The sequence below is a fragment of the Arvicanthis niloticus genome, chromosome 3 (genome assembly GCF_011762505.2).
Source record: "Arvicanthis niloticus isolate mArvNil1 chromosome 3, mArvNil1.pat.X, whole genome shotgun sequence".
In the NCBI taxonomy this organism is placed as follows: domain Eukaryota; kingdom Metazoa; phylum Chordata; class Mammalia; order Rodentia; family Muridae; genus Arvicanthis; species Arvicanthis niloticus.
The window spans coordinates 135,920,983-135,933,537 of NC_047660.1; the positions used below are offsets into that span (position 1 = coordinate 135,920,983).

Here is a 12,555-nt window from a genome sequence, read left to right on the forward strand (position 1 = left end):
AATAGAAATACATTTTTAGATTGTTTACAATGGAATAGAATGTTACAAAAATAGATGCAAAACAAAAACCCACCTAAAATGGAATGTAGTCAGTATAGGTTTTCTTTTTTCCTTTCCATCTTTTGTTTTAAATCATAAAAGGTAGTTTATAACTATTTCTTTAGTTAGATACTACATTAAAAATTGGGTTCCTTATAGAGCTGTGTGAAATGGACCAATTTAATGCTGTGCTTTTCTAGAAGCCTTTAAAGCATTTTCTTTGTATGCTCCACTAATGTCATTTTAATAGCAAATGATATTCCCTTGAATTGTTTTGGCATACTTGACTAGTCTCTATTCATTTTGCACTTGCTTTTCTACTGTTTTCTCATAATTCTGTCTCTCTCCTCCCATGTTTAATAGAATCCATTTAAGATAGATTATCAGAATGATAATTGCTAGTCAAAGAATATAGACAACTATTCTTTAACTATTCCACAATAACACTCATCCATTGTACTCTTACCAGCCATGCTCCTGGGACAGTGATGGTGGTAACTATCATTGTTATCATTGTCTTTCTACTTGAGTGGGTACATAGTAATACATACTTAATGAATGCCTCATGGATGCTTAAAAATCTTTAATCTATCAGGTACAATTTTTTAATGTGTATAATTCATCAAATTTATTACTCAGTTTTGATAGATTTACAGAATACATGTAAGAAGTACATATATGTATTTCACACTCATGTAAGAAGTACCCAGTAAAATGACCCTTCATTTCATATCCACCAGAAAGCTTTCTTTGTAATTGTGGATTTGCCTATTTCTCTTTGCATTTCTCAGAGGATTTGGTTGAGTATTTTGAGGTTTCTGTTACATGCATAAAGAGTCATAATTTTTCATGACATGTTCAATTCCTTTTAATATCTAAAACTTGATTTTCTCTCAACAGTTTCTATGTTAACTTCTAGTTTGTCTACTATTAAATATTTCCAATCCTGAAAAACAAAGTATCTGGGGGGGAAAAATGTCTACCCATAGAAATATATGTTTGCCTTAAACCACGTTGAAGAGACAGATAGAGTAAATATTTCTTTAAGAAGATAGTACATCTTCCTTTCCCAAAATTTCAGGATCCGTGTGCAGTAGCTCACTGAAACACAACATGCTGCTTTGTAAGTCAGCCCATTTTGTGAATTACTCAGAAAATCATTAACACTTTTCTTTTTCTTTTTTTTTTTTTTTTTTTTTTTTTTTTTTCTAATCATGCTTTCCCCGACACTTTGGGCTTCCCTGACACTTTGGATGTCCTTACTCCTACTGTAATGTCTTCCTCTGCCACATGTGGTGAAGCCTCCTTGTCAGTAATTCAAATGGCAGGGTTTTATCCCTTGATTATTTCTATTTTTTTTTCTAAAGGCAACTACTGATATTTATAGTTTGCCTTCCAAATAAGTTCAACAATTAAGTTCTAATAAAATGTCCTTGAGATTAAAAAATGTACACTTTTACAATGTCATGAGCTCTATGAGAAACACACTTTTGCTTTATGATCATATCACAGACTTAGATGGGTCTCAAGGAAAGATTATAGATCAGCACAAACTATAATAATGCTAATATTTATTATGAATCTTAACTATGAACTACTTCAGAGAATTCCAACTAAGTTGATTTTCATGTTCAAGGCAACGAATGAAAGAAAATTAAGTCAAATACTTTGATATATATTGTAAAAGAGAATTGTATCTTAAAATTATTTTAAGAATGTCAGCTTTAATATTGTCAATCATACAAAATTATCTACAAATAACATATTATAAAAGCATAGGAAAACGTAACAATGGTGCATTTGTGCAATGGGTTACATTTCAAGACTAATGTGGTCACCATATGAAGTTCCTTTTTGTCTACAAAATTCTGACTTGAACTGATAAGCATATTTTTCAGATGAAATGCTTTATATTCTTTACAAAATCATGAATAGATCTTATGATGCTACTTAGTCACCATGGGAACTTGCTTTTTAAAAACTCTAAAATTTAAATGATATAAAAATAACTAAGCTACTTAGGATAAATTTCAATATTGTATTTTGCATCAGAAAATAAAATTACTGGGCATCTGTTATCTACCTGATGGAAGAAATAGATATGAAATAAACAGATTTTTGTTCTCAAAAAGACCATGTGGTAACGACAGAGAAATAAAGTACCTAGTCAAAATATTAGTAATTTTCTATTTTTGAGAACAAGGAAAAAATAGAATCTAAATTACTTGAGTTCCATTTTCATTTTAATCCAGCAGTGTTGCTGAGGTTGGATGTTTTTCTACTGACAACATTAATGTCTACAATATGCACTCACATCTTAGGTTTTATAACAGAACTAAGACTTGGTTATGAATAAAATTAGCTTATACTTGTAAGCAGCACACAGGGTTTTGCTTAAGATGTTGGATCATTAAGAAATTGGGACATGACTCAGAGTTTCCTAAATGTCCTTACTTGCTAAGAACTTCACATTTTCATCCACAGTACACACACATGCATACATACACACGCACATACACTCAAAAGGATACTCAACACCAATAAAATATTCTGAATAATAAGCTTCAAAAACCAATTTTCGAAGAATTGGAAAAATTTTAAGAAGCTAAATAACATTTAATTTTTAGATGAAAATGTTTGTCTTGACTAAGTTAATCATATTCCAGAAAAACTCACTTTGCTCACTGTTCCTCTTTGTATCATGCAGATGTTACTCAATAATTTTTAGATTAAAATTTAATATAAACTAAATGATTTTGAGATGACTGAAAACAAATAAAAGTAGCCATGAAGCTCTAATGAAAGAAATTTGCATGCAAACATTTGCTAACGAACATAAGATTTAGTCAGGATGAATCCTGAAGCCTATTCTCATGACAGGATGAGCCTATTAGTGCAGTTAAGTGTTTGCAGGCCTTATTCTTTTCCAAATACTTTGTTAGTGTGGGAAACACGACAATCCATGTCTTGTAAACAAGAACAAACCACCCTAAAACATCTGGCATACTTACACACTTTTCGCTGTCAAATACAAAACACAAATGTTTATTTGACTCGGAATCTTTGCATATGAAAGTGAATATCCTCTTGTCAGTTTTATCATCCGCGCAAAATGATATTCTATGAAGCTGGCAGTTGTGTTGAACTTCCTGTGAACACGAATGAAAAATATAGTTGATAGTTTCTTTCACATTCTAGAATGTCAGCTATGTTATTTTACAGTTCTGAAAGCATAGTATTCATGCCAAGTCTTGCTCTTATCATTGCGCATGCTCCAAATATAAACAAATGCAAAGCAGACGCAGAACTCCTGACTCCCTGCAGTAGCACACACACCAGCACACGCTGGACGTGAGAGGAACAGAGCGTCAGTGGGTTTCTGAGCTACAAGGAATTTTAAAAGAAATAAACAAACAAAAGCAGTCTTTAAAACTTGAACATTTACCTAAGAGAATATTGAGCTGCAAAAGATTAAAAGTTGTTTTGAAGTTTATAGAAAAAGACCAAATTCTGCCAAATTCTGTGCATTTTATGATTATGGCAATAACAAGCACTATAGTCTAGAACAGAACCACCTATGAGCAAGCTCCCCAAGCCCCAGTAACAACCAGACATGGTTTTCCCGTGAAGTATCAGGTCTTTCTGGTTCATTCACCCTGAGCCCTTTCTATTTAGTAATCTCATCCTTGCAACCTTGGTCAATAACACAACAACCTGGAGATGACTGAATGAGGGCTTCTAATAGGCATAAAAGTAAATAACCGGACACAGTTGTTGTACAAGTGCAACTACATGCATACACACACACACACACACACACACACACACTTGCATCCATACATAAACCCACACAATACTGAATTATGAAACTTAGCAGCAGCATCACTATTGTCTACTTGTTTACATAGTTTTCTGAAACACGTTGCAGTTGAAAAATTCTTATGTTTTACTTAATTGTGAATTGATGATAGCAAGATTAATAATCATTCTGCTTTCTATTCTGGCAACTTGCATCATTTATTTTAAGGTTCATTATAACACAGAATATCAATCAGGAACTCTAGTCACCCACAATATTTAGTGGGTATTGTAAAAGATTATAGGTGGAAGTGATTATAGTTTTATCCAAGGCTGACTAGGTGAATGTATTTCCAATTTTAAACACCAGAGTATCAGCTATAAACATGTTTTTGTACTTATTGCATTTGAATCAAAAACTCCAAAGACTATGATTAAAATATATAAATTAGTAGCAATGATGCCATGGAGTCTGATATTTTTTCATTTACATGCATGCATGGTTTGATTTAATTGATTGTTCTTATTTCTACATTGTTCATCAGACTGTAAATGAGAACTTAAATATCATAGGTAAGAAATGCTGAGCTAATCTATAGTAATGCATCATCCCCTGAGGGAAGAGTTACTTAATGAGCTTCACTATTGAACGAGAAGAATACTGTATGATGACTGTGTTCTGACATCCCTGATCTATACACTTCTATAGGAGACGAGGAGGATAGTGTATGATGACTGTGTTCTGACATCCCTGATCTATACACTTCTATAGGAGACGAGGAGGATAGTGTATGATGACTGTGTTCTGACATTTATGATCTATACACTTCTATAGGAGACAAGGATATTGTATGATGAATGTGTTTTTTATTCCTGATCTATATACTTCTATAGGAGGGATGAGTAGCACTGAAAAGAGTTCTATGTAGGCTTTTAAGACTAGTGAATGTTAACTGTAAAAGAATAACTGGTTTCACTGTGATATTTCACAACACCTTGCAACCTATTTTAATCATATCTTGCCCATTGCTCATCTTAAATTCTAGTACTTCCCCTTTTCTCTTCTCTGAAAGTCTCTCTTCTACTTTCATATTCTTCATTTTGTCAATAGGCTATTCATGAGGGCATCTTCTTTTTCTTGCCCTTAATGTTTAGATAAACAATGGCCATGTGTGTCTTAGATTCATTCCTCTATTTTTCCTGATAATTTTCACATTGACATATATTTTTTGTTTTAATAAAAATAATCAAATAAGAGCCCTGAGCCATGCTGGAGTTTCTAAATACTGATAGCTGGTATATATCATTAGTAACTATATAATTATGTTTCTAATACATGAGAAGGAACTATTATTATACAGTTCAGAAAAATGACTTATTATTCCTATTTACTTATAGAATAAATTACATAAAAACAGGAAAAACATATATTTTCTATAGCTACTGGTGGAATATGCCACCTTTCATTCATCCAGCAACCAGTATAATCACAGAAGGTAATGGTTGTCATCAGTTTGGAATTATCCTAATATTTGTTTGTGTTGGTGTGATGACTTATATTAATTATTTTGAGATAAACTCAGAATCACCCTAAGAAACTATCTTCTGTGCGTGCCAGTAGAGATTCTGTCAATTACATAATTGATGTGGGAAGACCCATGTTAGCTGTGGCTGAGACTATTCCTTGGGCAGGGTATTCTAAAATGAATAAAATAGAGTAGAAAGTTGAACACTAACATGATTTCATCATTGTCTTCTGCCTGAGGATATAATGTGGCCATAGGCTTCATGACCCTTCCTGCTGCCTTGCTTTCCCCTCCATTATGGATTGTAACAAGAACTGTGAGCTAAAACACTCCCTTACACTGTTTTTGTTGTAGTATTTTACCACAGCAACACAAAAATAATTAAGACTGTTAGCAAAGTCATCTTCTTATAAAAGAAGACTAGACAGCTGGATATAGTAGTCAAATGGCTCATCTGCTCTACTCTCTCTGGTGCCAGATGCATAAATTCCTAGCTGCCTGCCCAAATGCTCTGGATTATTGAATGAAAAACACACACGCACACACGCATGCACACATGCAGTGTTATATTTAATATGCTTAAATCATCTCAATGGTTGGGCCTTCCCAATCTTCCATTTTGGTAACACTTCCCCTCCAATACTTCTAAATTATTACTTGCTAAAGTCTATACTTCATCTTTGCTATCCTGGACCCAACAGACGTGTGTGCTGGGGCCGCTCCTCCCCGGCTTTCACATGATTGTATGCTCTCTCTTCTGCAGCTCTCAATCCTGCAGCTGAGGAGTATACGCTTTTTCTTTTATGATACCTTTTTTGTTTGTTTTGCTTTGATTTTTTTTATAGGTACCAGGGATTGAACTCAGAGTCTCTTGTATGTTAAGCTACTTTTTAAAAAAATAAAGTTAGACAGTCCACCTTGTGATAAAATTCATGGATATTAGAACTAATTTTATGAGATGTTATAAAAGATTAAGGAAAAACAACAATATACAGTGAGGAAATACATATATTTTATAATCCATACATTTTATTAGAGCTGAAATATAAAAAAGATCAATGCATATTTCCTTCTGTGCCACCTGTTTACGAACTACACACTATCCATATAGAGAACAATCAAAAGCATTGAGTACTAACTCTTACAGAGATCACATTTATTTCAATTTTCTCCACCCAAATGAAAATAAAACATACTTTGTATAAAGAAAGTCTATTTTAGATTAATAATGAATTTTCAGTTTTTCCTCTTACAAGTAAAACTATCTATAAATAAATGTAAGTGTATCATGTTTAGTTGACCTTTTTCATATATTCCAATCTAAATTAAGTAATTTTTATTATCAGATTCATTTATCTCTCTTAGGGTAGTGGTTTTTAAATCCATGTGTTAGAGTTTAATGTAGTAGATATTTCTTCCCTCCTCTCACCTCTTCTATCGTCTTTCTCTCACACATACCACATGACTCAAAGTACAAGATGACTCTAGACATCAATCTTCTGACAGTGTCCTGGAAACACTGATGCTTAACAGAGCCCGTAACTTTCGACTTTGAGTGTCTTTTGTTTTTTCAATGGAATAAAAAGATGACACTTTGTACATGCACACCCAATCAAGTGTTTCTATAAGTGTATATGGTTAAATCTTCCTATATGCACACAGTCAATTCTTCTTTTTTTGTTTTTTGTTTGTTTGTTTGTTTGTTTTTGTTTTTCAAGACAGGATTTCTCTGTGTAGCCCTGGCTGTCCTGGAACTCACTCTGTAGACCAGGCTGGCCTCAAACTCAGAAATCTGCCTGCCTCTGCCTCCCAAGTGCTGGGATTAAAGGTGTGCGCCACCACTGCCTGGCTCTGTCAATTCTTTTGGTGTGTGCATCTAGTGGAGTCTTACTGTGTGTACATACAGTAAATTCTTCTGGTGTGTGCATATAGCCAAAGTTTACATGTTTGTACATAGCACAGACGTGGATGCTAGTTGTTCTAGTTTTAGAATCAATAAAATTATATTACAAGATGATAACAAAGGGTAGTACTTGGAATAGTTACATTGCAATTACTTGACAAAAGTGCAAAAATGAAGTCTAAGGTCCCACATTGCCTAAATTTAATCCTTAAAATTTATTTTATTTTATGTGAATACCCTGCACATGTGTCTGTAGCGCCACCTGCATGGTGCTAACAGAGGCCAGAAGAAGTCCTTGGATCCCTGAAACTAGAGTTTCAGATGTTTGTGAACTTCTATGCCAATGTTGGAAATCAGACCTGGGTCTTCTGGAAGAGCCTTAAGTGATGTATGTACTTTACCATCTCTCCAGCCCTGTAATCCTAATCTTTGAATATGTCTGTAAATAGCTGAGGATCTTAGCATGGATGAACACGTGCTTCCTCTTCCGAGATTCAATGGTATGGAACAATGATGTCCTTTTCAAATCCAAGGCATGCATTTAAGACTTATTATTACACCGTGTAGTGTTTTCCTACTTCACTGCCTCAACTGAACAACAAATAAAGACCTGAAGAGTTCAGTTATAGCTGTTGTAGTACAACTGCTGCCAAGGAGCTAAAATGAGAGAAGAGGAGTTATGGAGAGTGGGGGCGGGATTCCAGTGCACCATGAAATATGTGTAGTTTGCTTATAGAGAAGGTAATAAAAGTGAGGCTTGTTTCCCAAACAGGTGCCTTGGCTGAGGAAAAATCCATTAGGCAAATGACAGGCACAAAAAGGACAAGAAATTAATAAGCTCAGAGCACAACTATAACATATGTTTAACCAGTATCTTGCAATCTTAGTTTCTATCAGTGAATATTTAGGATGATCTAAATACTTCATTATTATGTACGCAAATATTTAGGAAATACAATTATGATTAAATAGTGTATGTACAGATAATTTCTTTAGTGTCATGATAATCTTGTATCCTTAGACATGTACAAAATATAAAAACCTAAGACACGTTTTGTCAGTCATTACTGACGTGTGTGGTGGATCTGTCCCTGTGTGAGACTGAGGAAGAGCGCATGTGACTCAGTGCCATCAGCAGTAGGTGAGGAAATTGTGGCTGTGCATTGTAACTTTTTATTTAGCCTGTTATGTGCTACAGGATTTCAATGTGCCTTTCACAAGATAGCACTTTTATAGACAAATAATGTTGAAAAGCTTTCAAAAAGAACAAGTAGTTCAGATATCATGTCTTGTATTCCCCTTTCTTGACTTTTAGCCACTTGGTGAGCCCTCCCTTATTAGACCAGTAAGGAGTGTCTGCCAGTTGGTCTGAGCTGCTTCCCTGGATTTTTAGTTTTCACCAGGTGTGCAGATACATTTTTCATTTAACTTGTAAATATGAGAAAAGAAATAAAACAACAACAAAGTAAAAGGAAAGAGGGAAGAAAGTATAGTAATAGTTGATTATTGTTCAATAAAAAATTAAAATAGGCTTTAAGATCATTTTATTACAGAAAAAACTAGAGTAAAGGCAGGATGGACAAGAGTCTGGGAGAGGCTTACCTGTTGTTTTTCTTGTTACTGGTAACCCTATTTTCTGACACTGAGGACCAGCTGTTATGGTCATTGTCAAACCACAATGCTTTTCACAAGTAAACTCCATTAGTTAAATGTCACCACAACAGAGTTTGATGGAACAACATTGGTGAATTAACTTTTGATCCTTTTAGACAACCTTACTCAGATCATTGATATCAGTGTTCATCCTTATCCCAGACCTTCAGCTCATATGTTGAACAGCCATTCTTACAAAGGGCTTGTTGTACACTCTCCTCAAAATTTTTTACAAAGCTCATGGGGAAAAAAGCATATTCATGCCTATTCCTCACCAATTTGAAAAACAATCTTGGGATTTTAAAATCTTGTGAGCAGTGCAAAGTGAAAAGAGAAATCTTATCTTCAGGTGGATAACAAATGATAAAGTGAATATCTTCTCATCCAGTTTCTGTAAGCAATAATAATAACACTCTTTGGGAAAAAAAGAAAGATGGAAGTAGAAAGAGGCTTCATTAGGCAAAGGAAGGAACCATTGGGAATAAGAAGGAAGCAAGAAAAAACAATTGGAGTAACTACAACCAAAATACACTGTACACATGTATGATAATGTTATAATGAAACCCATTATTGTGTATGATTAATGTGTATTAATATGTAATATATATAAATATGATATATTATTTATATATATCAATTATTTTATATATCATAAAAATATATAAATGTATTATATAATTAATACATAAAGCTATTTGTCTTAAGGTTTGCTTTTAATTAGAGATAAGGCAATTATACAACTAATTCGGTTTAAATAAAGGTATTGTATAATCATAAGTTAAATTTCATGCCCTTATTAAAAACTGTTGGGAGCCGACTTTTAGCAGAAAGCGGCCATCAGCTTTGCAGCCATCTTGAGCCGTATACTCTGACATGAGACTTGGATTACAATAGCCTACAACAGCTGAGCACACTCTGATAACATCTTGCTTTGGATACCCAGGACTTTCCTTGGGTGTGTGAGATTAAAAGTTTGTGAGATTAAAGGTGTGTGAGATTAAAGGTATGTGATTTAAGAGTGTGACTTAGAGATCAGATATAGAGACAAGACCTAAGGGCATGATTAAAGGCATGACCAAAAGGCATGGCTTAGAAGTGAGACATATAAAGGCGAGAGGCAGATAGAAGAGAGATCAGAGAATCAGACACTTTAGAGAGAACAACTTAGAGAACAATTTGGAGTAACAGAGATTCAGACACTAGGAGTAGGAGTAGACATTAGACACTCGGAACAGAAAGGATTGAGTACAACTAGGAATTAGAGAGACTGAAGAATAAACGGGATCGAAACGCACTCTGTCTGGTCTCCATTCTTCGAGTGCATCCTCACTCTCTCTCTTGCTGAACTCTGACCCACAGACCAGAGCAGCAGCTTGGGCCGGGAAACAGTGGCCGCCAAGCGTGGAGTGGAGAGGGCTGCAACAAAAAAAAAAAAAAAAAAAGAAAACCCAGACAGACAAAGAATATGAAGTGCAGTGTACATGGTAAGGTATAGCAGCCAAACATCCAAGACAAGGGAGAGGCAACCGAAGAAATTGAGCTTGTGGATATGTGGATATTAATGTTGAGATTCTAGGCCCAAACTTCAAAGGAAATCAATTGCTATTGTTTAAGTTACCCAGCCTTTGGCATTTTGTTATATCAGTCATAGAAAACATATATGCATCAGTGGTATCTAGAAGGCAGGGCATTTTGATACACTGCACAGCTTTTGTCTTCTTTCATACCCAGCAAATCATAACATATACATCTTTCACATAAAGTGAATAGAAATCTCCAGATTGATAGAAGGAGGGAACTGGATGGAAGAGGGAATAGGGAGGGTAGCGGGGCAGGGAACCATATGTAGGGAGAGCAGGGAAGAGAGAAGGGAGATCAGCTGGAAGGGTAATTTCTAGGACATACTAGAGATCTTGGATGGGGAGAGGCCCCAGAGGGTCTATGGGGGTGACTCTAGCTGAGATTCCTAGCAGTTGGGTATGTGGATCCTCAAGTAGCCACTTCCTATAACCCCAATGAAAGGATAAGGTCAGCAACCCAGCCACAAAGCCTTAGACCCCAAAAGTGTCCTGCCTACAAAATGTGCAAAGTTAAAGATGGAACAGAGGCTGAGGGAATGACCAACCAATGAATGCCCCAAAATTAAGGCCCATCCCATAGAGAAGAAGAAATCCCTGACACTATTAATGATATTCCATTATGCTTGTAGGCTGGAATCTAACATAACCATCCTCTGAGAGGCTCCACCCAGCAGCTAAAGCAAAGATGCAGAGATTCACACCCAAACATTAGATGGAGCTTTGGGAGTCTTACATAAAAGTTGGGAGAAAGACTGAGGACCTGAAGACAACAGGGACTCCACAGGAAGATCAACAGAGTCAACTAATCTGGACTCTTGGGGTCTCCAAGAGACTGAATCACCAACCAAAGAATGAGCACAGGCTGGACCTAGGCTCCCCTGGCACACATGTATCAGATGAGCAACTTGGTCGTCATGTGGGTCCCCCAACAACTGGAGCAAGGGTTGTCCCTGAGCCTGCTTACCTGCCTGTGGATTCACACTGTTAAATAAACAGCCTTGTTGGCCCTCAGTTGGATAGGATGTGCCTGGTCCCAGCAGGTGGGGGCAGGGAGGGGTATAAAACCCAGAGAGGGCTTCCCCTTCTCAAAAGAAACTGGTGGAATAGGAGGAGGACTTATGTGAGGGGTACTGGAAGAAGAGGAAGGGCTAATATTGGGTTTTAAAGTGAATAAATAAATAAATTTAATAATAACAAAAAGAAATCTCTAAATATGGGTCCTACTGCTACTGAATACACTTTCTATAAGTTATTAGGTGTGGGACACAGGCTGCAGAACAGATAACTTCAAGATTTCAAAGGCTGTTCCCTTTCCCCAAATTCCTGCACATATTTAAATAAATCACCAAGAACCAACCATTTTAAGTTAGTAATAAAAGTTAATGTTAATGAGAACAGATGTAATTGTAACAGGTTCAAGAGTAAGACTGGTTCAAGGCATGACTCTCCAAAACAAGCCTCACCTTTGTTTTAGGTTCCAGAATTTTTACTCCATAAATTGATATTTGCAATTCAACTTTAGGAATCTTCTGGCCTTCAGATTTTTTGATGTGTCTTGCAAACTACAAAAGACAAAGAAGTTCACAAAGTTATAGTTCCATTCCTGTGGTGAATAAACACAAATGTACATTTGGAGTTTGTGTCCATAACAGATACTCGTTAATTCAGGTACTGCCCTTTACAAAGCATTTCATAAAATAGTTCTGCTCAGTGGCCCTCTCTGTTTGCCATCATAATTCATTTTTAGTGAATTGTTTTTTTATTGTTTCTTTGGGGTTTGTTCATTTGCTTGGCTTTTATTTTTAAGACAGGCTCTCCCACATTCCATACTAGCCTGTGAATCATGATATAGCTCCAGGCTGGGTGCAAATTTATGACAATCCACTGTCATAGCCTCTCAAGTGCTGTGATTGCAGGTATGAGGCACCATGCCTAGCTGAAATTTAATCTTTTAAAAAACAGATACATAACTTGATTTTTTCATGCGTTTTGACATGAAATTTAAAAGGCTGAATGCATATCAGCAAGTAAGGAAATCAATAGGTAGAGATTAATT

General features: G+C 35.5%; 1 protein-coding gene across 5 annotated transcripts in view; it reads right to left on the bottom strand.

Moving 5' to 3' along the window:
• Gulp1 (GULP PTB domain containing engulfment adaptor 1) overlaps nucleotides 1–12,555 on the bottom strand; it is a 263,083-nt gene that overhangs the window by 33,802 nt on the left and 216,726 nt on the right. For all 5 annotated transcript variants that reach the window (XM_076931951.1, XM_076931950.1, XM_076931953.1 and 2 more), the window contains 2 exons: nucleotides 11,963–12,061; nucleotides 3,051–3,188 (listed from right to left, as the gene is read on the bottom strand). In XM_076931951.1, coding sequence (XP_076788066.1) covers nucleotides 3,051–3,188; nucleotides 11,963–12,061 — 237 coding nt within the window. The remainder of the gene's footprint in view (nucleotides 1–3,050; nucleotides 3,189–11,962; nucleotides 12,062–12,555) is intronic.